At 58.0% G+C, this 26665-nt stretch overlaps 3 protein-coding genes across 4 annotated transcripts; all 3 read right to left on the bottom strand.

Moving 5' to 3' along the window:
* Window positions 1-517: 517 nt before the first annotated feature.
* ABCG4 (ATP binding cassette subfamily G member 4) lies at window positions 518-14686 on the bottom strand. 2 transcript variants are annotated; one of them, XM_032998223.2, is made up of 15 exons: window positions 14516-14686; window positions 12614-12851; window positions 9999-10116; window positions 9783-9915; window positions 9474-9524; window positions 9144-9289; window positions 8689-8812; window positions 8325-8439; window positions 7881-8020; window positions 7446-7544; window positions 7084-7252; window positions 6419-6519; window positions 6064-6222; window positions 5775-5893; window positions 518-5663 (listed from the first exon to the last, which is right to left on the bottom strand). In XM_032998223.2, exons 2-15 carry the CDS (start codon window positions 12840-12842, stop codon window positions 5438-5440), a joined length of 1929 nt encoding a protein of 642 aa, XP_032854114.1. In that variant the 5' UTR covers window positions 12843-12851; window positions 14516-14686; the 3' UTR covers window positions 518-5437. The 2 variants fall into 2 exon arrangements, with proteins under 2 accessions (XP_032854114.1, XP_032854115.1); XM_032998224.2 differs by lacking the exon at window positions 14516-14686 and adding an exon at window positions 14269-14409.
* Window positions 14687-17771: 3085 nt separating this feature from the next.
* Window positions 17772-18919, bottom strand: LOC122154119 (complement receptor type 1-like). Its single transcript, XM_042800391.1, has 4 exons — window positions 18749-18919; window positions 18285-18452; window positions 17912-18115; window positions 17772-17785 (listed from the first exon to the last, which is right to left on the bottom strand). The coding sequence occupies exons 1-4, from the start codon at window positions 18891-18893 to the stop codon at window positions 17772-17774; spliced, it is 531 nt and encodes a 176-aa protein (XP_042656325.1). The 5' UTR covers window positions 18894-18919.
* A 1880-nt stretch (window positions 18920-20799) lies between these two features.
* LOC104365139 (histone H4 transcription factor) lies at window positions 20800-26144 on the bottom strand. Its single transcript, XM_032998252.2, has 9 exons — window positions 25815-26144; window positions 25364-25590; window positions 25041-25152; window positions 24397-24549; window positions 23718-23795; window positions 23507-23627; window positions 23254-23392; window positions 22830-22954; window positions 20800-22120 (listed from the first exon to the last, which is right to left on the bottom strand). Exons 1-9 carry the CDS (start codon window positions 25975-25977, stop codon window positions 21598-21600), a joined length of 1641 nt encoding a protein of 546 aa, XP_032854143.1. The 5' UTR covers window positions 25978-26144; the 3' UTR covers window positions 20800-21597.
* Window positions 26145-26665: the final 521 nt, after the last annotated feature.

Here is a 26665-nt window from a genome sequence, read left to right as displayed (position 1 = left end):
GAGAAAAAAGCCTGGAGGAAGCTGTGCTGACAGGGCAGCCCAGCACCGCCTGGCTTTACCTGGCTGTGTAACACATGTGCATAGACACTCACACACACAGACAGACATACAGACTTACCCTCTCAGTGCTGAGACCAGATCCAGCAGTGCCTGTGGGGCTGCATGCACCCTGCTCGGCTCCTGCGTGCTGTCCCAGGAAGCACTGGCCCACCCCAGCCAGGCACTGCTGACCCAGGGGTGCTGGGGCAGAGGGTTCATGCCCAGGTAACCCCAGAGGCCACGCTCGCACCCCAAAGGCCTGCACATAGCCCACACAGACACACATGTCCTTGCACACCTTTGCACACACTCCGCACCAGTCCCCAGCAATGTGTGCAGCCACCTGCCTGCAATGCTGCCCCCTCAGCACCCACCTCCACACCCCAACACAGGGATGTCAGTCAGTTTACCCAGGCACATACATCTCCCCTCGCATGCATGCTCTCTGGCCACTCAGGGAGGGAAGGTAACCAGGCAGTACACTATAAATATAAGTTTTATTGATGTGTGAAATCCAACAAGTACAGCTGGCATCTCAGAAAGACTGAAATAAGCCACATCATCTCCACCTGCTCAACAGTTCCTGGGGCCCTCTGGCTACTGGCAAGCACCAGCAGCAAGCTGGGACCTGGGCACCCTGTCCCTGTGGGGCACTTACCTGTGTGCATGGCAGCACCTGAAGAGCCAGCAGGGCCCTGCCAGCAGCCCTGTGCTCCCCCCCAGGGACAGGGGGGCTTTACCTTTGCCCTGCCTGGTTCCTGCCAGGCTACAGCTGTGGGTGGTGGTGCCCTGGCCCTGCTTTGCAGCCACCTCTCACCAAGGGAGAAGGACCCAGGCAAATCCCACCCACACATGGCTACCACAGCAGAGCTACGACTGTATGAACAGACTCTCTTGGCCTTTGAGCTGTTATCTGCATCTTATTTTGGTAAACGGTCCCAGGAAAAAAAAGCAGCTCACCTCTGGTCACGTGGAAACATGGGTTTCAACAGCTGCACCTCTCTGCATGGTCCACGCCTGCCCTGTATCACACATGCACCCCACCGTGCAACCTCCTCTGCACATGTGGACATGGCAGTCTGGAAAACCACAGAGTCCAGCATAGCAGGGATGCATGCAGGGGTCCCAGGCAGCCACAGGCTGCCCGTGGCATCAGAAGCTCCCATGGCAGAGGGACAGGACAAAGAATGTCCACACACAGTGAGAAGGAAACACTGTTTTATTGCCTGATTTGAGAGAGGGGTGAAATCCTAGGAGAAGCCCCATCCCCTTCGTGTTCCAGCCCGCTCTCCTCTCCAGCAAACCCTAGCACCCGCCGAGTGACGATGCATTTGCTCTTGTGCGTGTGACAAAGATGGCCTGGACATGCATGGAGGTGAGAGGCCATACCCCCACTTGCTTGCCTGTCTGCATTCACAGCACGCATGAGGGACAGGCAGTACCTGATACAACCATGCCTGTGGGCTGAAGGAGCCAGGCTAAGGGGCTGAAGCATTTTTAGGTGGGTTGAGGTTCAACCAGTGCTCCCAGGGAGCTGGAGCCAGAGCCTGAACCACATCCTCATCCATTCAAAGTGCATTGCAACGGGAGGCAAAGGGCAGGAGGGGAGAGGAGGTGTGGGGGAAGAATCCTGCTCTCCTCCATCACACTCCTCATGATTATCCAGACGCATTCCCTGGTGGGATTCCTGCAGCCAGAAGTACCCCCTGCTCCCCTGCTCTGATAAAGTGCATCCTTGCTGCTGCGTGTCATGGCATGCTCCCCACCCACTCAGGACAAGGCAAGACCCAGACTGGGCATCCTTGGCCCCACACCACAAAACAACCAGTGTTATTGCCAAGGGGTCCCGCCCCAGCCCGTCTCCGTGCCTAGCTTGCCCTGAAGAGATGTCCACTAGCCAGGGGGCTGGAGCATCCAAGCCTTGCTTCACTAAGGGCCCCTAGAGTGGCTGAACCCCATTCCTCTGCCCTGCCAAGGTACAGACAACCCCTCTTGTCCTGCTCCTGCAGGGCAGGGGGCCATCTGGGCAGCAAGGGGGCAATAAATCCTGAGTGCTTGGCCCAGCCATATCAGCTTGCAGGGTTTAGTGCAAACGTGCTCAGTCCCTTTGCATTTCTCTGTGCCTTCTACCACCTCTGGGATTGTCCTTGCTGAGAGGAAAGGGGCAATGGATAGCCCTGTTTTGGCACCTTGGCTTAGTTCACTCATCAGGCACCATCTGCCTGGGGCAGGGTCTGCCAGACCCAAGCCCTCTGTGCCATGGGGTGCCCAGGTCCCTCACTCATACCAACACATTCACTTGCTGGCTTCTCCGGGGCGCTTCAGGCCTCCTGCTGCCCTGGCCTTGGGGTTGAGGGGCACGTGCCCCATAACGCACCCTCCCCAGTGCCCTTGCCCAGCTTGGGGCCACAGCCATCCTCCGTCTCCAGGGCTTGCCCTGGCCCTCTGCCCTGCAGTGGCCGCATACCTGGTCAGCTGGGACCCTGCAGCTCGTGCACTCACCGGCACAGAAGGCTCAGGCTGTGCTGAACTGTCCTGGAGATCCTGAGGGTGCTGCCAAGGGCCCCAATCCCAGATAGGCTGGTCTGAGCAGCCACCTGTGGAGCTACCTGCCTCTGCAGTCTCACTCCAGCCATGCTGAGCTTGGGCAGTCTGTCCTGCGGAGTTTCTCTGCAAGCAGCAGAGGCTGGCCAGCAAAGGCTTCTGTTGCAGCATCCCTGTGCATGGAGGACACCGGCAGTGGCAGTCACAGGTGCCTGCTGGTAACCCCCTCTGCTCCACACATGGGCCATTGCTTGTCCATCTCGTCCTGGTCCTTCTGGGAGGGGCGGTGGTGCTGGCTGCGATGGCACAGGGCTGTCCCAGGAAGCACCATGTTCTGGGTGCAGGCAGCAGCAGGACACAGCGCTGGGGATGGCAGTGCCTCCAGTGTGCAGGAAGCAGGACACACCACGAGAGCCCCCTCTGCCAGGGAGTGGGCAGGAGGCAGGAGCTGTGCAAAGCTGCACCACTGGCACCTCCTTCCATCTTGGTATACATCCAGGGGGAAACCTTCAGCCCAGCAGTGCACGCTCTGCCCTAGGCAAGGCTTAACTAGCCACAGCCCAAGAGCAAGACAGAAGTGAGGCATCGGTCCTGTCAGCCCCACAGACAGTGAGATGGAGATGGGTGACAGCCAACAGCTCCACTATCCTCCTGCCTCTCTGCCCATCCATCCACCTCATGACAGAGCAGATGTGGGGACCGTTCCCCACTAGACCATGCCCCTGCAGCTGCCGTTGGCAACTTTGTGCCCACGAGGCTGCAGCCCCCCAGGCTGGCACAGCTCCCTTGCAGAGCATGGCACAGGGCTGGGAGTGAAGGAAGATCCAGGAGCAGAGGGGAAATTTGTGAGAGATGGCAGTAAGTCAGACAAGAGTCCCTAGGGAAAACCCCAATGCTCATCACAGAAAGGGCACAAGGGCATATCCTGCTTCCAGACCTTCTGTGCAGAACCCCATGGCTACAAGCTCCTTGGAGCAATGCTGTCCAAGCAGGAGAAACCCAGCCTTGCTGAGTACCCAGCACTAGTGCTGTCACACATTTGCCATCCACCTGCAGGCCAGCCAGACCCTGCTGTATGGAGCAGTCCCAACACAAGCCAGTAAAAGCAAAGAACAGTCTCAAGGATTTTGCTGAAATCTGGCATTTACCCTGCAATCCCCTGCTGCTCAGAGAGTGTAGCATCTCACAGACTTCACTTGAGCCAGGGCCCAGCATGCCAGGATGGGGTAGAGCTGTCTTCCCCATGTCCATGCTCACTAAAAAGCAGTGGGTTCCCACGTGTGTGGGTGACCAGTGCAGCCCCATGACTCCAGTGTCAGCACACGCACAGAGACAGGCCTGTGCTACGCAGCTAGGCAGCATGCTGTGTTCCCGGCACAGCAGCATGTGCAGATGCCCCACCAGCTCTAGTTTCAGCTCTGTTCCTTTGGAGAACCAGCAAGGTGCAAAATGCATTCCCTCTGTGGGAGGTGCAGACAGGCAGGTGACTTTGGAGGAGCCACTAGAGACACTTGCGAAAAGGGACCTTTTCCCGATACCAGTCACAAAGTGCAAAGCCCTTCCCAGTGTCAGGGTCACCCAAAGCAAACAAACTGCTCCAAGATCTCACCTGCTTTCCAGTTCTGGCACTGCTGGGACCCCCTTCTGCACAGTGTTACCCTGAGAGGTTTGCACTGTGACGAGGCCAGGGGCTGGCATCCCCTCCTTGCAGAGCCAGTGCTGAGCAAGGCTCATCTTCCCTGTTCTGCTGAGACAGCCACAGTTGTGCTGAGGGAAGAGGGGTGAGGAGCGAGACGGTACAAGGGAAGGACTCAGGGCCAGCTCTTCTCCTGCAGTAGAGGTTCCAGCGATGGCATGGCTGAGCTCAGCCTTGCTTTTCAGCTGATTGGTCCTGGCAGGGTGTGGGAACATAAATCCTCCCAGCTCCATGCAGCACTTGAAGGGACCAGTCACTTCTCTCCATGTTGGCCGATTTTATCCTCTTGGCTCAGATGCCAAAGACAACAGGGACTGAACGTGAGACGCCCTAAGGTCTGAGAATACTGTCCCATTCCCACAGAGCCTTCCACATCCCCAAGTTTGATCCCATCTCTGAGGATGGCATCTGAGCAGAAGTCTGAGACAGATCCCCAAGTCCTCTTTTGTCTGATGGCTCCCTTTTTCTTCCATATAGACTGAGAAGCAGTGGGGTTTAAACAAAAAAAAAAAAAAAAAAAAAAGAAAAGGAAAAAAAAAAAAAAAGGAGGATTTGTGCAGAAATAAAAAGGGGATGCAGTAATTTCTGTGGCTACAGTGACAGGAAACACTAAAGCCTTGTGCAACTTGTCTACTGCATGTTTGGGCTCTTCCTATCACTGACACACATGCTGCTGGCCAGGACGAGCAACAGGGTGATGTGCTGTGTTACCAATCCGCGCTCAGCAGTTGCCTCCTCCCAGCTTCAGCTCAGCCAGCCCCAGGGCACTGCTCCCCTCCTGCCCAGAGCAGCCGGCTCCTCTCGGCCTTGCTCAGCAGACAGCCGCTTCCCTGGGACTGTCCCCGGTGTCCCAATGTGTTTGGTGGAGAAGTGCTGGGCAGGGGTGGCAAGAGGGGACCCAAGCTCCACGGGGTTTGGCAGTCCTGGGGGAGAGTGGCACATACCAGGGCTGTACAAAACTTTTTAAATGAAGAGTGTGTGGAAACGTTAAAACAGTTCCGAGATGTCTCAAAACCCTTCTCGACTGAGCCAGGCCTGGCTGGCACCTACCAACACCTCCGCCATGGTCCATGACCTGCTAGGAGCACTGTGTCCATCTGTAGAACGTCTCTCACAGCAGGCCAGGCCCAAGAACGGCACCGGGGCCCCATGGCCCCTTTATCTCTCTGATTTGACTTTGTACCTGAGGACCAGGTAAGCCAGGAGCCGCAGGATGATAAAGAAGATGCCCAAGATGAGGAAGTCCAGGTAGAGCTTGGCCTCCTCCACGTCCAGCTCCTGCAGGATCTTGATGGGTTTTTGGAAAGGGCAGAAGTCCTCGAGGCACTCCAGGTCCTCACGCTCCATGGCATAGATGGTGAGAATGACGCCCTCAAAGCCATACCTAGGGCAGAGCACACCACGAGAGTCACCGCATGCCCCAGTCAGCCCCATTCTCTCCCCAGCCCATGGGATCCCAGGGCAGGAAGCTTCTGGCCAGAGTGCAGGGTCCCACCTGACATAGGAGACATAGGAGCTCCACTGAAGGTAGGTGGGGATGGTCTTGAAGCTGACAAAGAAGCCCGAGAAGAGCAGGACGGGGATGGCAGTGACGGGTCCCACAAAGGTGGCCACCTGGAGAACAGAGGCCACTGGGTGTCATGTCTCTGTCCACAGGCACACCGCCTGTGGCACTCACATGCCTGCCTATGGGCAAGGATTCCCTCCATCCCTCCTTGTCGTGGGATCCCCTGCAACTCTCCTCCCATTTCCACATAACGGGCAAATCTGGGGCCCCGTCTGACCTGGAGGGAAGTGGAAGCAGCTCCAATGAGAAGCCCGAGGGACTGGGCCACCAGGGCTGTGGCTGTGGCCAGGGCAGAGAAGAGGAGGAAGCGCATGGCTTCGGGTGGCTGGCCCGTCATCCAGTATACAATGCTGCAGTACGCGATGGGGCAAATCACCTGGAGTGGGGGAAAGCAAAAAGACTGCTCTGATGGACCCATGGATATCCTCACCCCACAGATCCTCCCTGGGAGATGGAGGGCTGCAGGGACCCCTCAAAGTCCAGCCTGGGGTATTGGAGTAACTGGGCAATTTGCTGTGCCAAGGAAGGCGTGTCAGCATCGGAGCCACGCTTTAGTCCAGCCAAAAGCTCACCTGGAAGGGCACATCTGCCATGGTCTTTGCCAGATAATAGGCTTTCAGGCTGTACCAGTAGTTCAAGTGCTCTCGCAGGAACACAGACATCTCCTGGGGAACTGCATGGAAATGAGGAGTCAGCAGCCAGCCAGTACCCTGGCCCGTGCTGCTCCAGCCCCTACTCCCACCTCCTCTGGTGCAGGCAGGTGTGATGCTGCCCTAGCACAGCACACCAGGCAGCCTCCTGCTTGCACCACAAGTGAGCGCTCAAGTCTTCACCAGGGAAAAAACTCAGTGGCTGATGTGGGAACTTTCTGCATAGAAAAGTCAGCTTGGTTGGGGGTTTTTAGGCAAACTCTTGGAGGAACTGAGAGACAGATGAAGCAGCTGAAAATGCAGCTTTACAGACATTTTCTCAACCAAAAAAAATTCCAGCATTCTGCTTTGAGCCAGCAAGTGCATTACAGCCAAACACAATAAAGGGCAAAACTGCAATACACTTAAGCTAAAGATTTCCCCCTCTTTGAATCATTATCCTCTTCTTTCTTATTTCCCCCTTTTTGCCCAATTCACCTGGCTCCACCATACACCACCCAGCAGACACACTCCCACACAGCTAGAGCAACCCCTCTGCCCCAAGGGTTAGGAGCAGTGAGTGGATGTCGGGGGAAGGAGATCCTTACAGGTGAGGATGGTGGGCATCAGAGCAGCAAACATAAGGAAGAGCATGGAGAAGAAGAGAAAGCCGGTGTTGTTGAAGACTTTGCCTGCATCGTTGCCAATGTGCAGGTAGAGCAGCCCGATCAGCACCCCAATGCAGATGTGGGACATGAACCGTAGGTGGGTCAGCACCTGTGGGCAGAGGATACAGGGGCTCAGAAAGGCGGGGCTGCATCCCCTGAGCAGCCCAGGGGAGCAGAGGACAGCCTGCCAGCTCCTCAAGGGCAACCAGCACTCCAGCCCCGATTCAGCTCCTGTCTTTACCTCCCCCAGTGACTGACAGGCCCCATCCCCTCAGCCCTGGCCCAGCCTCCCCTGCCCTCACCGTGTCCCTTAGGATGCAGATAAAGGTTCTCTTGAAGAGGATGCAGAACTGAGTTGAAGTGCTGGTAGCAAACGTGTGGCTCTCGATGTGGTCCACGTCCTGCAAGACCACAGGCAAGTCAGGGACACAGGACAAGTTCACACCACAGGCTCCCTAGCGGGTTGGTACCCAAACGCTCCCCGGCTGCCCCCTGTGAGCACCTCTGATAAGAACAGGCACTGCCAGCTGCAAGCACAGAGCTGTTGCTCAAGACAAGCAGAGGCTGGCTGAACATCTCCATGCTCCCCACCATGTCCAAGGAGCTCTAGGGATCTCACAACACTCTAGGATACCCATGCACTGTGGGTCAGGGGGGACTGAGGGGTCCCTGGGTGGGCACCCCATTACCTGCCACTCCCCATCACCACAGGAAGCTCCTCTCTCATCCCCACTTACTGTCACACAGTGTGCCGGGCACGATGGATCTGCCTTGTCAGGGCTGCTCTTCTTTTCAGCCATGGTACACATGCCATTCTGGACAGCGCGGAATAGGACGGGGTTGAGGTCCCCGTACTCTCCTGAGGCCACCTCGATAACTGTGGAGGAAGACAGGAGCCCTGAGAGGTGCTGAGACAGCCTTTGCCATCTCTTTTCTTAGCCTGCCCAGACCATGACCCCGTGGGGCAGGGGGGTGGGAGCGCCGCACAGCTCCCACCCTGTGATGCTGCACCACAAGGCAGTACTGCCCAGCCAGCAGCACCTGATGGGAAGAGCATGGGCATCCCTGCTCCCTGGGCAACCCAGGGGAACATTGGGCAGCCCCTAGAGCTTTGGCAGTGCATTTGGACCTTGCCACCCTCTGCTCCCCACCACAGCCCCAGCTTGGGCAGGGGCACTCACTGAAGTCAGCAGGGTTGTGGTATGTGGGGCAGTGGAGGCCAAGACCCTTCAGATAGGGGATGAGGTTTGTCACGATGCCTTTGAAGATGCACTGGCCCTGGCTCAGGATGTACAGCTGCAAAAAAAAAGCCAGGATTATGGCAGGTGCAGAGCAGCCAGGGGCACTGTTGCCTGCTCCTACCCACCTCCCTGTCCTAGGGTGTCACAGGGCACCCTTGCCAGACCCTGGCCATCAGGGCTGTGTGCCACACAAGCCCCAGGTCAAATGCCTGCAGCCCATCCCCCCCACGGCCTCTCTCCTGGGTCTTGGGGCCAGAGGAACCCTGCACCCCTGAAGAAACGTGTGTCCTAGCCCAGCCCAAACCTTGTCGAACATCTCAAAGAGCTTGGCGCTGGGCTGGTGGATGGTGCAGATGATGGTGCGCCCACCCTGAGCCAGGGACCGCATCAGGGAAACCACCTGGAAGCAGGAGGCACTGTCCAGACCGCTGTGACCACACAGGATGGGGTGGAGGAGAAAGAGACAGCAGAGAGAGAAGGGGAGAGTTGAGAGGGTGAAGAAGTACATCCTAAAGATGCCCCCGCTTGCCTCCCCTTGTGCACATCCTCCTCTCAGATCAATGAAGAAGAGCATCCCTTTGCAGTCCGCGCCCTGCCATGCCCCAGCCCTCCTGGAGCCCTGGTGGGCACAGTCACATCCCACCCTCGGGTCTTGCAGCCCTGCTGTGTTCCAGAGGGTGCTGGCCACCCCAGTGTCCCCCAGCGGGGGAAGCCCAGCTGGGCAGGCAGTGCTGGGGAGCCCCAGCCCTGCAGCCTCACCTCGTGGGCTCATCGAAGAACATGACTGGAGGGTTGTTCACCAGCTCCAGGGCGATGGCCAGGCGCTTGCGCTGGCCCCCAGACAGCGAGATGGTGCGTGTGTAGGAGCACTCCAACAGTCCCAGGGCTGTCAGGATCTCGTTCACCTGTGAGACAGCCTCATTCACCATGGGCTCCCATGGACCCTCACCCCATCCCTGCCACCTCCCTTCAGACCTCCATCACTGGGAGCCCCTCAGCATTCCTAGTCCAACCAGGGCCCTCCCTTCCCTACTGTCTCTGTCTTAGGGAGAGTTCAGGGGGCCTGAGCACACCTTCCTCCACACTTACCAGCTCCTTCTTCACCTCCTGCTTCTCACTCAGCTTCAGGTTAGCAGAGACCTGCAGGGAGAGGATGGGCAGGGAGATACGACTGTCAGATGTTGGGAACAGAATCGGCTGCACCACGGCCCCATCTTTACCCAGCCAAGGGCTGGGAGCAGTGGCTCAGGATGAAGGGAGCAAGACCATCAGGATTCTGTTCCTGTGTCCCAGAGGCCTTCGAAATGCCTGATGTCAGTGCGGGCTCAGTGCCCGAGGACACAGTCCACAAGATGACCCGCAGAGCCCAGCAGGTTGCCTGGCTCCCGCATCGCTCACCATCATAGCCTCCAGCACGGTGAGGTGCGGCAGGAGCATGTCGTCCTGCATGATGTAGCAGGACATCTTGCGGAAGGTACGCAGGTCCCGTGGCCGGCCATTCACCAGGATCTGGCCCTTCATGCCGGTCTCCCTGAAGGAAAGATGCATGGGGAAATGTAGCACTGAGCCCCCAGCCCTGCATCCCAACACCCACTGGCTTCCCCCTAGTCTCACCTGTAGCCAGCCAGGATGTTCATGAGTGTGGACTTCCCAGCACCTGAGGGCCCCATGATCCCAATGAGCTCCCGCTGGCAGAACTTCCCTGACAGGCATTTGAGGAGAGTCTTGTACCCTGGAGGGAGAATGCAGAATGGGTTCAGCTTTCCAGATCAGCAGTGCTACAGGGACTGCGATACCATCCCAGCACCTGAGGGACCTCAGGACCTCCACGTGTTGTTCCAGGGGCTGCATGTGCCTGTAGACTGTCTCCATCAGCATCCCCAGGGCTATAGCCCCAGCCATTTTCAGCATGATTCCTGACCCTGCTCCTTGGCTGACCCCACTGATTTCCAACACCAAAGAGGCACATGCCCTGGATCGTGGCAAAGACCAGAGAAATGCCTGGGTCAGGGCACATAACTGCTGAGGAAGTTTACCAGGCTGTGACATTGGCCCTAGGCATGTTGTCAGATCCCAGCCCCTTAGGGCCAGTGGAGAGGTGCAGCAAGAAGCAGGGTAGCATGGGGCAGGCAGGGTCCCCAAGCCCACTGGATGCCCGGCTGTTGCCTTCATTGGCATTCATGCTGTGACACCCGGCAGCAGCCACTGCTAATCAGACCTGGAATTATCTCTGCTTTAAACGCAGCTGATTAGCATTTTCTGGCAGAAGGAACATGATGTGTTGGGAGTAAGGAACAGGCACAGCCTCAGGCTCTCAGGAGCTGCTCCCACAACACAGCCCTGGCAGGAGAGCAATTGTATGCAGCATGCTAGGACCATGCTGAACCACAGACCAAGTCTGAGCACCTGCTAGAAATATGCCCCCCTGCACCCTGTGCTGGTAGCTGGCGTTGGGCAAGGGCAACACACCCAGCTCCTGCTCACAGGCTGGGGCAAGACTCAGGACAAGACCAGCTCACAGTCCTTGTACCACACTAGGACATCAGCCCCTCTGGCTTGTCAATTCCCAGGACGGGTGGTCTGGCACCACAAGCTCCTGCTTCCTCCTTTGCACCCCTCAGAGTCAGGTGCCTTGCATCCGGACACGGGCCCCACTCTCAGAGGGGCAGCAAGGTCTGGGAGGGGAGGGCAAGGGGGTATGCATGACGACAGCAGAGCGAGCACGCCCAGCAGCCCCCCCCCGGCGCATCCCAGCACCACGCACACGGCTCCGGCACCGCGCATGCTGCTCACGTCGGCGCCACTGCAGCTTGCGCAGCGGTTACTTGCGTTCATTGACTGCCAGTAACCTCCTGCTTCAGCAGAACGGGGCAGCCTGGCTGGGTCCGGGGGGGGGGATATAGCCAAAGTCCTCACCAGCTCCTCCACCTGTGCCTGGCCTGGGAGAGAGGAGACTCTCTCCCACTGCCACTCGAGGATCCCAGCACCCCTCAGCATGCTCCTATCCGGTCCAGCTGCCGGAGCCTTTCCCCCTCCCCCTCCCTCCCTGCAGGGCACTGACCCACTGGCAAGCAGCTGGTCCCCAGAACTTCTGGTGCTACTGCACATTTTGCCCCGGGGAACCCATGGCTGTGCCATGGTTCTTCCTGGGATGGTTTCTCAGCATCCCAAACAGGCAGACCTCATCCTGAAGGATGTCAGGTTGTCCCATCTTTCAGTGCCTCAGTTTTCCTAGCTAGAGAGCCCTGGGGACAGGGTCAGATGCCTCATATGGTGCTCCCGGCTGGCAGGGCACCCCACTGAGTAGCCCTGTGCACTCAGTCTGTTCACCTCAGGCCCCCCGCTCATCCCTGCCTTCTTCCAGCTTCTGCAGATCAGCTCCCCTTCCATCTCATGGGGCTGCCTGATTGGCATCCCATTAACTGAGAGAGATAATTAAAGCAGACTACCACCCACCAGTCTCCATCTGCCTCCCCTCTCCCCTCTCTGAGCTCTCGGCCAGTCACACACAGAAAAGGGGACCACGGCCTCAGCTGCACCGGGAGCCGCTGGAGAGGAAATCCCCTGCAAACCACACGCATTGTCCTTGCCAGGCTCTGAGATGGGGCACCCCTTGGGATCTCCTGCTGTCAGCATGTCACACACAGCCATCATACCCCAAACAACAGTGCTGGGGAAACTCACTCATCCTTGTCACCCCAAACCAGGAAATCTGCCCCATCTTCCCCATGCAGCCCTGGCCAGTGGTGTACCTGTGATGCGATCTGCTTTCCTCCAGCACTGCACAGCAGAGGTACGAAGCAACTGCTGCAGGACACAAGCCTGCCCTCCACCCATGGGTGCCCAGCGAGGACAGCCAGCCACAGCATAGCTACAAACAGCAGCTGGCACTCAGACAGGCCGCGGGGCCAAACAGCCTGACCACCCAGACAGCCCTCACTGCTGCAGAGGACAGCAGGGCAGGCGGCTCCAGCAGCTCCTGGTGTGGCTCCCTGTGTGCAACCCTGCTGCCATGCACTGAGGCAAGCTCCCCCAGGCAGGCAGAGCTGAGGCACGCCATGCTTGCAGGGGCTGGGGCTGCTTGGAGAAGGAATTGGCAGGGAAGCGATAAATCCAGCACAGAGGCAGATGCTGGGGACCTGGGTGAGATCAAGGCATACAGAACAGGAGAGCGGTGCCACAGCCCTGCAGGGCCCCTCCCCTGCCCTTCCCCAGCCGGCAGCTCCTACCTCTCTTCCTCCACCACGAGCCTTCACGCACAGAGTAGGACAGGTCAATGAACTCAATGTTGACGGCTGAGCGCTTCGGGAGGTGGGAAAACCTCTGGGCCTCTGTGATATGGTTCTCCACCTTCTTCAAGTGAGTGGTGAGGAGCGGGGCATCTGGGGGGCTGGCGTGGCACACCGTGTCCTCCAGGGCAATGGAGACACACGCAGGATCGATACCTTTCTCTGCCATCCTGCTGCTCTGTAGGAAATGCAGAGGGACCAATTCACAGTGGGCCCCCCTCTCAGGGCCAGGGACCAGCCCACAGCAAGTCGTCTCATACCCTTTCCTGCTGGCTCCAGACCTCACTACCCCCCCTCCACCCTGTGATACATTGCCCAGCAGTGATCTGGTACCCTCAGCTGGACGGAAGGATGGACCTGGCCAGGGCAGCCAAGCCTGCACCAAGGGGCTCATGGCAAGGAGCAGCTGATCAGTTCTACAGTCAATAATTCATGCACCTCTTGCGGCTGGGTCCAGTTCTGGCAGCAGAGCTGGCAGATTGTTCGTCTCCCCTGGCCCTGCTGCTGCTGGGCTCCCTGCCCCGCTCCTGTCTGCCGTGGTGGGTGCAGGATGGGAGGTAGGAGAGCTGAGGTTCTGCCCTCAATGGGGGACACCCAGCTGTGCCTGGATGCCTCTAACTGCTGGCCGAGCTGCGTGGCTTGGCTGGGGCCTGGGGGACACAGGTATGGGGACCCAAGCAAGCAGACTATTCCAGCCAGTTTCTCAGACAAAGCATGCCATGCCTCACCCAGGCTCCTGGGGCAGAGTGGTCCTGGCTAGCTTAGACCCTCAGCTGGTGCTCAGGATCCCCATGGGCTTGCTGGGACAGACTTAATAGAACAGGGAAGGGGCCTTGCTAATACCAGTCCTCTGCCTCCCTCAGCTCATTTCACCTTCTGGGCTCTTACTAGTACAGCCTCAGCTCAGGCCAGTACTTCACTTAACATTGCATGATGCGAACACCCACACCTTCCCAAACGCTCTCCTGCTAGGCAGGGTCGTCTGCCTGCAGTCCTCCCTACAGCCGGCTGCAGCACAGCCAAGCTCTTCATGTCTCCGCTTGGCTTGAGGACTCTCTGCCGTGCTGGGTGGATATTAAACCAAGCAGGGTGGGAAACAGACTAACCCCAGGTCCCACTGCAGCACCAAAGACTGGGAGGGGATTGGGCATCCCCACAGCACCAGCAAAAGGAGCCTGAGCTGTGCCTGAGCAGGCTGGGCCCAGCACCCATCTCGCCTCCAAGGCTAGGGTCCTGACGATTCGCTAACCTACATTTTGCTGAGGCGCAGGCTGCAGACAGCTCCTTGCTACAGCTGCAATGCACACACACACAACCCCTGAAAGAGGAAGCCTGCCTCGCAAGGAGCTGCACCGAGATCTTCCCAGCCCTCTTCCCATTGCAGACAGATCCCTTTCAGGGCTGGAAGAAGGCCAGCCCCAGCCCCGGGGAAGAAGAGGTGGGAAGGAGGGCTGCGGGATCCCCACTCTCAGCAGCCGGGAGGTCTGGGACACGCTTAGCACAACGGCCCCGCCGTGGCACACAGCCCCAGGGTGCAGGAACGAGGGTTCGGGGGGGAGGGGGGGGCACCAGGCACAAAGCGCCCTCGGGCTCACCTTGACTCCTTCGGCTGGGCGTTACAAGGAGCGCTAAATCCGCAAGCCGCTCTCCGCGGCTTAGTCCATCCCCAAGGCGAGGGGTGGGGAAGGCAGCTTTGCCGAGGATGTTCTTCCTTCATCCCGGCTCCGCGCCGGCCCCCCCTCCATCCCCGGCCCCCCCCCCCCCCCCCCCCCCAGCCTCCCGGGCAGGGCAGGGGGCTCCCTGGGGAAGGGGCGCCCAGAGGCTCTTCCCCCACAGGCTCACCTGGCAGGCTGCGGGCGCGGCGGCTCCTCTCCCCGCCGGCAGCGGCTGTGCCCCTGCCCCTGCCGCCGCCGCAGCGCCCTCCGCCTCTCCCTCCTCCGCAAACAAAGGGGCGATGCCCGCGGCGGGGGCTGGGGATGCCCGGCCGGGCAGGGAGAAGGCGCGGCGGCCGCCGGCCGGTCCTCAGCGCCGGGACCCAGGCTGGGCGCTGCCCCTGCGGGTCCCTACCCGGGGTCTGCTCCTCATCCCTCCGCAGGGCTGGGCTGGGCTGGGCGGAGGGCGGGCAGCGCAGGAGCGGGACTCTCCGACCCCAGCCCAGCAGAAGATAACAGCCTCCCGGGCCCGGCTGCTCGGCGGTGCCCCTCTCCACCAGCTTTGTCCCCGCTGCTGCTGCCTGTCGGGCGGCAGGATGGGCTGCTCAGGCAGGCTGCACTGCCAGGCAGCGAAAAATCCTCTTAAAGGGACCGGCCTTATTTCCTCTACCCGCAAGCCAGAAGGCCCTGAGCATCCCCAGCGCACAAGCCTGGGGTTTACCAGCCCTATCTCCCCAACCCCCCCAGCACCCCTCCCCACTGCCTGCTCCTGTTCACACACGGGGCAGAGCCCACAGCAGGTCCCTCTATCGCCACTTCAGCCCATAACCCTGCGAGCAGGCAGAGCTCGTCCCCTAAATCCCCCAACAACCTCTAAGTCCACTCCTGCCCAGGGATGCTTCTGCCCCCACTCAGCTCTGCACTGACCTGGGACAGGAGTCACACCACCGTGCTGCCACCCCAACAGGGGCACAAGCTGGGTGAAACCGGGGCTGCAACGCAGAGCACTGTCTGGGAAGCCCACACCAGGCATCAAGAGTTGGGGCTAGTGTGGTTACAGCTGGCTGCAGAGGGATTTGATAGGAGAGTGCCCCCACCCAGGGAACCAGGTGTGCTGGCTTTACCCCCAGCACACACTTCCCTCCCCAGCTCATCAGGTGGGACCCGCCCTCCCCCTGCACCTCCACCCTCTGCAGCACCGTGCCTGGCTCCATCCTCACTGTTACTCACACCTCTCACCCACCACAGCACTTAAACATGAAAGACATATGGAAATGAGTGGCACTAACAGAAGTATTAATTAAAAAACCATCTGTTGAGCCAAGGAAAGCTTTCCCCTCCCACAGTCAACCTTGGGCTGGGCAATGATTTGTCTCCTTGGGGATGCAGGATCCAGTCATAGGAGAGACTGTGGGGCAAGACAGCCCACAAGCTCGGCAGAGGGAGGGCACAAGGAGATAATCATGGAGCCAAGCTCCACATGGAAGTCTTAAGTCATGTCCTCATGGAGCAAAAGGCACACTGGACCCATCAATTTTGTTCCGCATTCATCATGCCAACTCCCATCCCCATGAGACTCACCATTAGCAGGTCTCAGCCCAGGTGCCCTCAAGGCAGTGCAAAACAGCTCTGCTTCCCTGCAGGTGGGCACAAGCAGGGCCTGGGAGTGAACTCCATTGATGCTAAAGCCCCTTCCTTCTCAACTGCCTGAGGATAGGTCAGGAGCTCTTGAGACCAAGCTGGTGGTCATACAGCAACCAGCAGCTGATGCAGCATCCTGTTGTGGAGTAGTTTCAAGGTAGAAGGCCAGCAAGGATGGGAGTCTAGTGCCCAGAAAGGCTTGGTGGTCAGTGCCATGGACACATTAAGTATCCGTCTGGTCTCTGGCTAGGACCTTCCTACAGTGGCCTTGACCACAGCTGTGTCCCCATAGTGGCTCACATGTTCAGGACAGTACCAGTGGCAGAGGGAGCCTGTCTTGGCTCTGTCATGTATGTCCAGTGCTCCAGGGAGAGAGCAGGAAGCAGAATCTCTTTGTGTGACTGGAAAACCTGTGTGATTAGCTGCAAACATGTTTTTAATTACCCATTGCAGCGCTTCTGGTCCTCTAGCTCCCCTGGCAATTCCATCACATACGCTCAAGACTACCTTCTCCTTTCCTCAGGGAATAAAAATTCTGGCTTTTCCATTGCTGCTTCAGAGGAAGACAACAGGGCAGTCCCCAGGAGCACAAGTCTGTTCCCAGATGAAGCTGGATACCAGCATCAGCATGAATGCACTCTACTGAGTATCGCCCTGGTGATAAGTGAAGGGCCAGTGGGGAGAACAAAGAGTTTAGGGAAGGGAGCCTGGCCAGAAACCCACTCCTGAGAATAGAGATGGCATAGCACAGGGTTACAGCAGTGCCCACGATGACTGCTCCTGCCAAGGGTCAGATTGATGGCAGCTGTGCACAGGCTAACAGGTCCTATGGTAGGCAGTGAGAGCCCACAGCCCCAGCGACCTTCTCAAGTGCCTGGAAGGAGCCATTGGGGGCCCAGAGTCCAGGTCTTTTTCTCCAACTACAGGACCAGAGAGCCCTGTTGTGCTCAAGACACTCCCGTTATATTTCCTTACCCATCTTGGCTGTAGGGTATTGGCTACCTCTTTGTGGCTCCAAGCTGCTGGGAGAGAAGTCCCTGGGGAAAGGGGCTCTCAGGACAAGACTGTAGACCCCTGGAAGGATCATGCTCTGCAGCCAGTGTGTAGATCAGACCATGGTAAAGGCTTTGCACCTGGGAGCTGAGACCTTCCCCCACACCCCCCCACCCACACCCCCACATTAACTGTTCTGGTCCCAGCACTCCTAGGAAGGCTGTAGGGCAGTTTGTGCCACTGTAACACTTGATTCCCCAGCAATGGGTGGTGCAGCCCTGGCCAGGCTTCTCTGCCCTGAGAGCTCTGCCCATGGCATGGGGTTAGCAGGCAGATCCTATACTCCAGCTCTGCCTGAAGGCTGCAGCAAGTACAGAGGGTACATCTACCTCTCAGCCCAGGGCCTGGCTCGTGTGCAGGAAATACCTGGCAGGGAGAAATCACAACCTGCAGCACAGATGGGATAGATACTTCTGCAGCAGGCACAGGCACACATGCTATCTCCCCGAGGAAGCAGCCAGGCAAATGGAGGCCAAGACACCAACATCCCCAGGAAACACATGCAGCTCCCCAGTGCTTGCTGCTCACAAAGCATCCCCTGCCACTGAAGAGTCATGGGATGAGGCGAGGCAGGAAGGTAGCCCTGCAAGAGAGCAAGTCCAGAACATCTCCTCTCAGATGACAGCCTTGGGACAGATGGAGCTTGTGGAAGAAGGACAGCAATGGAGACACGTGGCAAAGGGAAGCAGACATCCAGGGTGGAAGCCTCCCTCGGCGTGAGGCCGGTGACCACAGCCCTGGATGGCCCAGCTCTACCCAGAGGAAGCTGTAAGGAGAGCAAGAGCAGCAGATTTTGAGCTGTTTGGCAGCCCTCAGCTCACAGTGTCAATCCCTCCCACAAAACAGTGAGAGAGATCCTTATCAAAGGTGGGCAGCTGCTACCAGGACTCACTGCATGGGACGTGGCAGTCACACTCGCAGATGTCATAGCACAGGAACCAGTGGGCCCAGCCCAAGTGCTTAGTAACACAGGCTGAGATCTTAATGCAGCCATGGTTGAGGAAAGCTCCCAGGTGGGCCTGGGTGCTGTAAGATGAAGAGCACCTCCTGGTAATGTCCCACTCGCTGATCTCGATCCGACCTCGCAGGCAGATCCCTGCAAGAGCAGGGCCAGAGTACATCATAGGATGCCCACCAGCCTGACAGCCCTCCCACAGTTGACTGGGGGAAAAGAGGGAGTGGAAACATCCCCGAAGCCCTCCCGCCAGCTCCCCATGCAGGCAGGGTGTCCCCTTGGGCTCAGCATGACATCCAGTGGTACTCACGAAGGCACGTGGGCTTGGGGGTCCAGCGGCCATTGGACTGACAGGCACTGGCCGGGTTCCCCAGGAGTAGGAATCCAGGCCGACAGCTGTACCGCACCACCGAGCCGACCCACCAGTCATTGCTGTACACCACCAAGTTGAAGTCCGCTTCGGGTCGCCCGCAGTTCACTGGGGACAGGGAGGTTCCTGAGGGCAGTGCAGGGCTAGCACCCTGTGCAGGCTGCTTGGCAGAAGGGCAGCCCAAGGGGATGCACCCAGACAAGGCTGAGGCTTCTGGGAGAGGACCAGGGTGCTGTGCGGGATGTGTGGATGCCCCAGGCTGCATCCCCGTGTGGCCTGAGGATGGGGCTGCTGGAGAGACTCCACGCACATGTGTGTGGCGCAAAAGCTGCCCTCCCCAGGCTGGCTGTGCCAAGCCCTGCAGGCATTCCCAGGGTCCCCCTAGTTTCCCTGATATGCTGTACCTCTGCATAAGGACTTGTAGCCCAGCCAGCAGCAGCTGCCATTCCCACACCGGCTCCTCTTCAGTTTCTTGTGCTTCCCCGTGCAGCCCTCCAAGCAGATAGGCTCTGTGCCAGACCAGTAAGTATCCAGGTCTTCTGGTGCCATGGGAAGCAAGGCAGAGCAGGGCTCGGCTGGGGCCGAGGACCACCCTTCCCATCAGCTCCCCAGCCCTGAGACCCGCAGGGGGGTGGTACAAGCCCAGCAAAGGCTTCTCCCAGCCCACCCCTGACCCCTGCTGTGGTCAGGAACGCATTCGCTAGCACCCCCAAGCTCTTCTGCAAGCCAGCTCCCACTTTCCCTGTGCCACACCTTGGCACAGGGACACAACAAAGGTCTTGCTCCCACCTGGGGAGGACCAGTCCAGCCAGGTGCCAGCAGCAGCTCTGGGGCACCCTTAAAGCCCCTCTTCCCCCAAACACCCTGTTACCTTATGGGTCCTTGCAGAAGACCAACATGGCCAGCACAGCAAGGAAGAAGATGCCCACTCCCATAGTGCACACTCTGCCCTCCCCCCCTAGCCCCTCAAATCAAAGGCTCCCCCTCTGCTTGCACAGGAGAAAGTGAACTTGATTTCCATACACAGAGGACAAGGGCTGCTGTAGGACATGGGGGAAGGGAGGAGACATTCCCTTTAATGCCAATCCTCTCCCCAGCAGGTAATCTCTGGCAGATTACTCTCCCTGGACCCTGTGTTTAAAGTGACACCTCCTCCCAGCCACCATAGCCTTGCCTCTGCTCCCAACACCTAGCACTCACCTCATGCAGGAGCACCGTAGTCCAAGGTAATGCAGGCGCAGCCACAGCAGAGCCTTGAGGCCCACACATCGGAAAGAGGGCCAAACTGGAAGTGCTGCAAATGCAAATCTGGCAGGAGGCCCTTCTCTCGAAGGTATCCTTGGCCTAGGTCTGCCAACTACCAGGGAGCAAGGGCCAGGCAGGGGCTGGGAAAGCTGGGCAAGGCCCAGCCCCATTGCATGCCAACAGCCCTCCCAGGGGCTAGCTCTCCCCAGAGCTAGCAGCATCCTCCTTCAGTGCATGCTGTCAGGACTGCTGGGACAGCCAGCTGCCTCCTGCTCTGCCTCACCCTGAGCACAAGGTGCCCAGTGCATGGTCCTAAGCTGTGTTTCACTAGCCCACGGGATGCATTCCGCATGCACATCCCAGGAGAAAGCGGCATTGGGGTGCACACTGTCCTTCACGCACAGATCCAGCACCAGGAAAACTTCCCACACAGCCTGCAGGAGGAAGCTCTGCCCACTTCATCCACCTGCCTTACCCAGCCTGTGCATGGCAACTGCAAAGCATGATGCTCCTCACCCGGGGTGCAGGCCTAAGGGGCTGCTCTCATCACCCCATCCCAAGGGCACAGTCACAAATCATACCCACGCTGTTTGTAATTAGAAAGTGAGCAGATGGCCAAGGGTTTAGCATACAGTGATTTACTCCATTAACCCGGAATTCCAACAGCTTTTGCTGAACTGCTTGAGAAAGGAAGCAAGGGGAAAAAGTCAGCGTCCAGCTCAGATCAGCAGGGCACCTCCCTGGCTCCATCTGGGCACGTCACCTCCACACACCAGGCAGTGCGGGCCCGAGTGTCACTCCAGGGACACCAGCTTCACACTGTCTTCATCCAATTTCTTTAGCAAAGGGCAAACTGGCTCTGCACACAAGCCCAAGCTACTCACTATAGTCAAAAAAATGACATTGCAGGCAGCTGACATTCACACCCTGAAGGAGGCAGCAAAAATCAAACCCACATTAGGACAGCAGGGAACAAGAGTGCCAGAGCTAAAGCTGGCCTTCCAGTGCCACCTCTGGGGATGTGGAACAACGCACTCTCCAAGACAGTCACCAGCTGCACCAAGTGGCAGTACACAGGACCTGTCAGGAGATCCTGGCAGCTCTTCAGTGCCCACCTCCCACACTGCAGGCTCTAGGCAACTCCGTCTCACCCTCATCACAACATTCCACAGCTGGCAGGCATGGGGCTGAAACAGACACCAGACACCGGTTGCCCTGGCAGTCTGACTTTTATTTGTCTTGCCAAAGTACACTTTGCCCAACCAGGAGCCCAAACCCCAATGTGGGGAGGAAACCTAGGGAAGGACAAAAGTAATAAGAAGCTTCCAATCCCCCAGGGCTGCAGGGCAGCAGTAGCCTGCAAGGGACAGCACCTCCAGCCCTCTCCTCCCAGAGATTGGTGCAGGACGATGGGATCAGTGGTGCAACCACCAACAGCACCAGCTGAATGACCTAGGAAAGATGATGTGCAGAGACGTGCTGACGAAGGCAGAAGTAGAGCATGTCATGCCTTGGAGAACAAAGTATGGATGTGGCCCCTTCTGAGGGCCACACGTCTCCCCAGGGAAGAGGCTTCAGACGCAACACCTGCTCAGCACACCATCCTGTCTGGAGAGATCATAGCAGAGGACGAGGCTCTGCAAGGGTTGACAACTTAGCTGCACAGCAGCAGAGACCACGTCACCAGTGAGTGACCAGGAGGGGAAGGCCTGTGTCAGGCTAGGGTCAAACTTCTTCGAAGGCTGGGAGAGGCTTGCTAGTCCCTAATCTCTGAAAGAAGCACACAGATCTTTCCCGCTCAGATCACTCGATCCACAACTGAGAGACCTGTCCCTCCCCCCTTCCCACGCTGACCAGAACTGGCAGTCAGTGAGGCTGGGGCAGCAGAGGGGAAAGCTAGCCAGCTGCGGGTAGGTGAAGACAAGCTCTCTACCCCAAGCACTTCCCACCCTCCCCCACATCTCATGGAGGCCTAAGTTTTCCTCGTGCAGAGAGGCAGGTGAGCACCTCACACAATCTGGATGCCCAGCTCCTCAGCCGTCTTCTGCAGACGGTCCATGACATTCTCCTCCATCTCCATAGCCAGCCCACCAGGTGCTGCCACCTGCTCCTCAGAGGATGTGCTGGCCATGACATAATACACAGTCTCGCTCTCCCCATGCTCGTTGGTCCGGTTCACGACACGGATGATGGGGTTGGCTGGAGTGCTGGATTCTTGCTCCGATGACAGTGCTGCTCCTGGGAGGGCACTCAGCCGAGCTGGCTCAGGGCTGTCAGCAGAGCAAGGGGTCGGGCGCAGCGGAGCCACTTGCAGCTCAGCAATACTGTTCTCCACCAGTGGGGCCTCTGCCGAGGCCTCCAGAATGATGCCCTGAAGGTTGCCCTCACCCTCAGACAGCACCACACACTCAGTTGAGCCATCCAGTGCCTCCCCCTGCTTCTCTCGGTCCTTCAGTAGTTGCTCTGTCAGCTCCACGCTCTCGTAACGCACCAGCTGCAGCCTCATGTAGCCATCCTCATGTTCCTTGTACCTGAGCAGAGATAAGCAGGGGTGATGGAGCCAGTCACACTGTGGCCCCTTCCCAACAGACAGGTAGCAGCCTGAAGCAGCAGCCAAGAAAGGGGCACTACATTCTAGGTTCCAATGCCCAGTGCTACATAGACGATACCGGGCAAAACAAAAACCCTTCAACCCCCACCCCTAAAAGCACATCCCTGTTGCAGCTTCTGAGCTTTCTGTCAGGCCCTTATGATCTCCCAAGCCTGTCTCCTTCCACCACTCTGTTTCACTGGGAGCATCTGAAGTCCATCCTCTTTCCCTCTCGGCTTTTAGGCTCTGGAAACTCCTTGGAACTTCCTAGACAGGATGCAGCTGAAGCATCTGTCAAGAGACTGATCTGCAGCAGCTCCTTCTAGAGTCGGGCACATGGACCTGGCCCCTGCCAAGCTCAGAGGCATCCTACCAGATGCAGCTGTGAGGTACCACTGCTGCCCTTGCCCCTGAATCTCTGACCTACTGCTGGAGCTGTCAACCAGCACTGCTCTGTCACTGTGCCAGATCTCACCAAATGCTTGCTGCCCAGTGCCTTCCAGCCACTGGGAAATGGGTCTTGAGCACATTACACGCAAACATCAGAGCCCCTGCACTGCCAGCTCTCTGTTCCAACACAACATAGGATGCAGCTCCAGATGTCTCTTGCACTAGAGAGGAAAAAGCGAGGAGCTAAAGATGGGCAGTACCTGAAGCGAGGATGCCCTGAGGGCCATTTGAACTGGTGTTTCTTCCTGAGGTGGACAGTGAGGTTGTTTCCACGTGTGAAGCACTTGTCACAGACATGGCACTTGTACCGGGGCTGTGAGTCACCCTGAAGGGCAAAGAGATGGATGTGAATACCCCATGAGCCTGATTAGAGGGCCTGGTACCCACGCACATGCATAGAAGGAGGAATCAGGTTCTCCAAGAAGACTGACATGACACGTATTATTGCAGCAGTAAGAGAGGAATGCAACCCAACCTCACATTCCTACAGCCCTGGTCAGCCTGGGGCACTTCACAGGACTTCAGCTTTTTTCCTCTTGCTTCTATACAGCATGTTGTACTTAGAGGTTCTCAGCCTTATTGAGAGAGAGTACACAGCAGAACAGCCCTCTGCTCCCTTCCTACCTCATGAACTTTCCGGTAGTGCAGTTTGATGGAGCAGAGGGAACGAGCAGTGAAGCTGCAAGCCTCAAACTCACAGCGATAAGCTGGCTCTTTGCTGTGCGTGTCCAGATGTTTCCTCAAGTCAATGAGATTCTTGCAGCTAAAAGGAAATGATAAGGGAACGAAGTTGAACACTGATCACTTGTGCACACACACGTGCCTCTGGGTGCTTCCCTGTCACCAGTCTGGAAAGACAGAAAGCCCTGGTCTTCACCTGTAGTCACAGTAGTCACACTTGAATGGCCGCTCCTCACTGTGCCGAAAACGAATGTGATTGCGCAGGGAGGAGGGCAGCGGGCAGGTCATGTCACACAGAGGGCACTTGTAATGGTTCACTGTGAAAAAGAATGGGTGGAAAACGTTACCACAAACCAGGGGAGAGCACACACTCTTCAGAGCCTCAGTTGGGAGAAGCCTTTACTCACCATGGTTCCTCATATGGTCACGGAGCAGCCTCTCTGTGGCAAACCTCTTGGAGCAGTGAGAACATTGAAACCTCTGCTCTGCAGCATCAGGGCCAGGGAGAAAGGGGTGGGGGTGATGAGAAAAGAGATCGAAGCAGAGAGAACAGCACAAAGAGCAGCAAGTGAGAAAAAGAGGTAGTTACAGTGGAGCTGGAAACCCTTCTCTCCAAGCAGTTAGCAGACACTGACTACAAAGCCAAACGAGCAACTAACCACTTGCAAAGACCAATCTGCCTTCCCTTCACACAACCTCCTTAAGCTGCCACTGCAGGAACTGGGGAGCAACCACCACACACATCACCAGCACAGCAGAAGTGAACTCAACAAGCAAATCCCAGTGCTGCAGCAAGCGCCCAGCTGCTGCATTTGACTTCAGTCCTGGGTCCCTACAGGACAAACAGCTCTGGCTGCAGCAGTGTGAGCCCTGTGTGGCCCTGTCAGCCTCCAACTCTCCTGCCTCTGCAAGAAGACACTTCTCAGAGATTCATCAGTGTCTGAGTTCCCAGTCACCAGAGATGCCAGGCTGTTCCTAAGCACACCCGTGCCCTTTGCTCACAGAGAACAGCCAGCTCTAGCAAACCAAATGGCTCGGCCAGAGGACTGCTCACAGCCCACTCCTCTCCAGCCCGCAGGAGCTTACGGTCCAGTGCAGTCTGACGGCGGATGTGGTCAAAGAACTTGGTGTTGTTGGCAAACATCCCCCCACAGGTAGGACAGGCCACCACCTTCTCCTGTGTGTGGCTGCGCAAGTGCTCCCGCAGTTTGCAGCGCCCCTTAAAGGTGCAATCGCAGTCTAAACACAAACAACAAAATGCCATTAAGAACCTTCACAGATGGGCCGTGATCCACAATGTGACTGAAAGGCAGGCTCCTTGCTTCTGCTTTGACAAGCAAGGATCAACTCCCTGCTCCAAAAAGCCCACAGAGCAGGGTCGCAGCAGGATGAGGTCATTAATGTACTACTGCCCTGAGCGCCCCACCACTGCAAGAGGCTAAGGCAACTGCAGAAGCACAGGAGAGAGAATTTATTGAAAAAAATAAAGCGGAGCCTTTCCTTCCAGATACTAATTAAATATAAATGAGAAGTCCAACATTAAGCACTCAACTGGATCCCTTGAAAGAAATTCTACAGGAACATTTCAACGTTAGGACTGTGCACACGTATTTTTGAAGTTCAGGAGGCTTCCTGAAACCCTGCCAAGGAATGCAGAGTTCTGCTGTACAACGTTTGCAAACCAGCCCCGTGCAAAGCTCTCTACAGAGGCTTTGCATGTACTCACTAACCTTTCCAGCCACAGAGGACCACGTGATTCTCCTTCCCTGCTGCCTTGTACTCCGAACAGAAGCTGTGATCCTCCACGTGCCGATAGAACCACTCGGGATTATCAAATGATCTCTGTTGGGGAGCAAGGACAGACAGAACAGGGTGAAGAGGTCAGCACGAGCTGGCCTCAGCCAGAACACAACAGACGCTTTCACACAGGTACAAACACAGCCAACAGTCAGGCATGCAGGTGAGCTGCAGGACAAAAGCAGCTCTCCTTCCCTTGGATGTTACGGGTTACAGATAACACACAGGAAAGCAAAACTGGGTCCCTTGTTCTCACCTCACAGTACTCCCACAGACACAGGAAGTTCTCCTGGATCTCAGGGATGATATTGCGGCTCTGGAAGTCCAGCTGGCAATGGCTCACATCTGACTGGCTCTGCAGGGCCCGCAGCCCCCACTGCTTCAGCTTGGTGTGGTAGCAGTGGAAATAGACGTGGCGAATGAGGTCAGCTGAGCTCTCCGGGGAACAGAAACCGCATTCCTGCCACAAACACGTGTATTCCTCTGCAACACAAACAGGAGATATACAGCCCATAATGGTCTGATGGAAACTCTCCAAGTAAAGCTCAAGTTCCCACAGACAGAGAACCACCACGGCTTTTTTCATGAGATTCCAGTCCCGCAGCCGGCAGCGCCTCTCTCCTCAGGGAGGATTCTTTCACAACGAAACGTCTCAGAGAAGAGAGGGGGCTCACGAGCCGCCACGGATGAGGCTGCTAGCTCCTTACCGAGAGGGTCCACCTCGTCCCGGTGCTCCCCAGGAAGGTGCTGCTGCAGGTGCTGGGCCACATGCTCGCAAAACTCCTCCATCTTCGAGGCCACGTAGGTGCACGCTTCCCACTCGCACTGCAGCACCAAGGCCCCCTTATCGCCAGCCTTGGCGGGCGGCATGGCCGGGGCCACCGGCCCCTCCCGATGGCAGGGCGGAGACGCCGAGGGCTCCCCTCGCCGCCGCGGACACCCGCTGCCCGTGAGCGTCCCCACAGCAGCGGCCAGGGCCGGGGCCGGGGCCGGGGCCGGGGCCGAGCGACACCAAACCAGCGGGCGGGGCGGGGTGGGGGGGGAGCGGCGGAGACCGCCCGGCCCGGCCCTGCCCCTGCCCCGCCGGGGGGCGCCGCAACCCCGCGGACCGCGCCCGCTCCGCCCAATAGCAGCCGCCCCCGCCGGGCCGCCGGCCAATCCCCGCGCAGGGAACCGCGGCGCGCGTGCAGCGGCCGAACGGGCCCGCCGGGAAGCGGCGGCGGCTCACAAGGGTTCCGGGGCCGCTCGGGGCTGGCCCGCGAGCGGAATCCGTTCGGACACCGGCGGGAATAACCCGCGTTCGGCTGCGAGAAACCCACATCCCGGGAGCCGGGAGCGCTTTTGTTACTGCCGGATTTGGAACGGGACCTGGCGTTGTGGTGGTGGAGCGTGAAGATCAGCACAGGCCTTGCAGCTGTCCCATACATTCGTGTCTGGTGCCTCCAGAGTCATTCCTCCCCTGAACAAGAGAGACCTCGCAGGGCACACTGCAGGCAACAGCCACGCAACTGGGCGTCCCGACCGAGCGCCGAACACAAACCCACCAGTGCTGCAGTTC

The sequence above is a fragment of the Tyto alba genome, unplaced genomic scaffold (genome assembly GCF_018691265.1).
Source record: "Tyto alba isolate M040663 unplaced genomic scaffold, T.alba_DEE_v4.0 Super-Scaffold_32, whole genome shotgun sequence".
NCBI lineage: Eukaryota > Metazoa > Chordata > Aves > Strigiformes > Tytonidae > Tyto > Tyto alba.
Note: the sequence above shows the minus strand (reverse complement) of the source record. Positions and strands in the feature narration are given on the sequence as shown.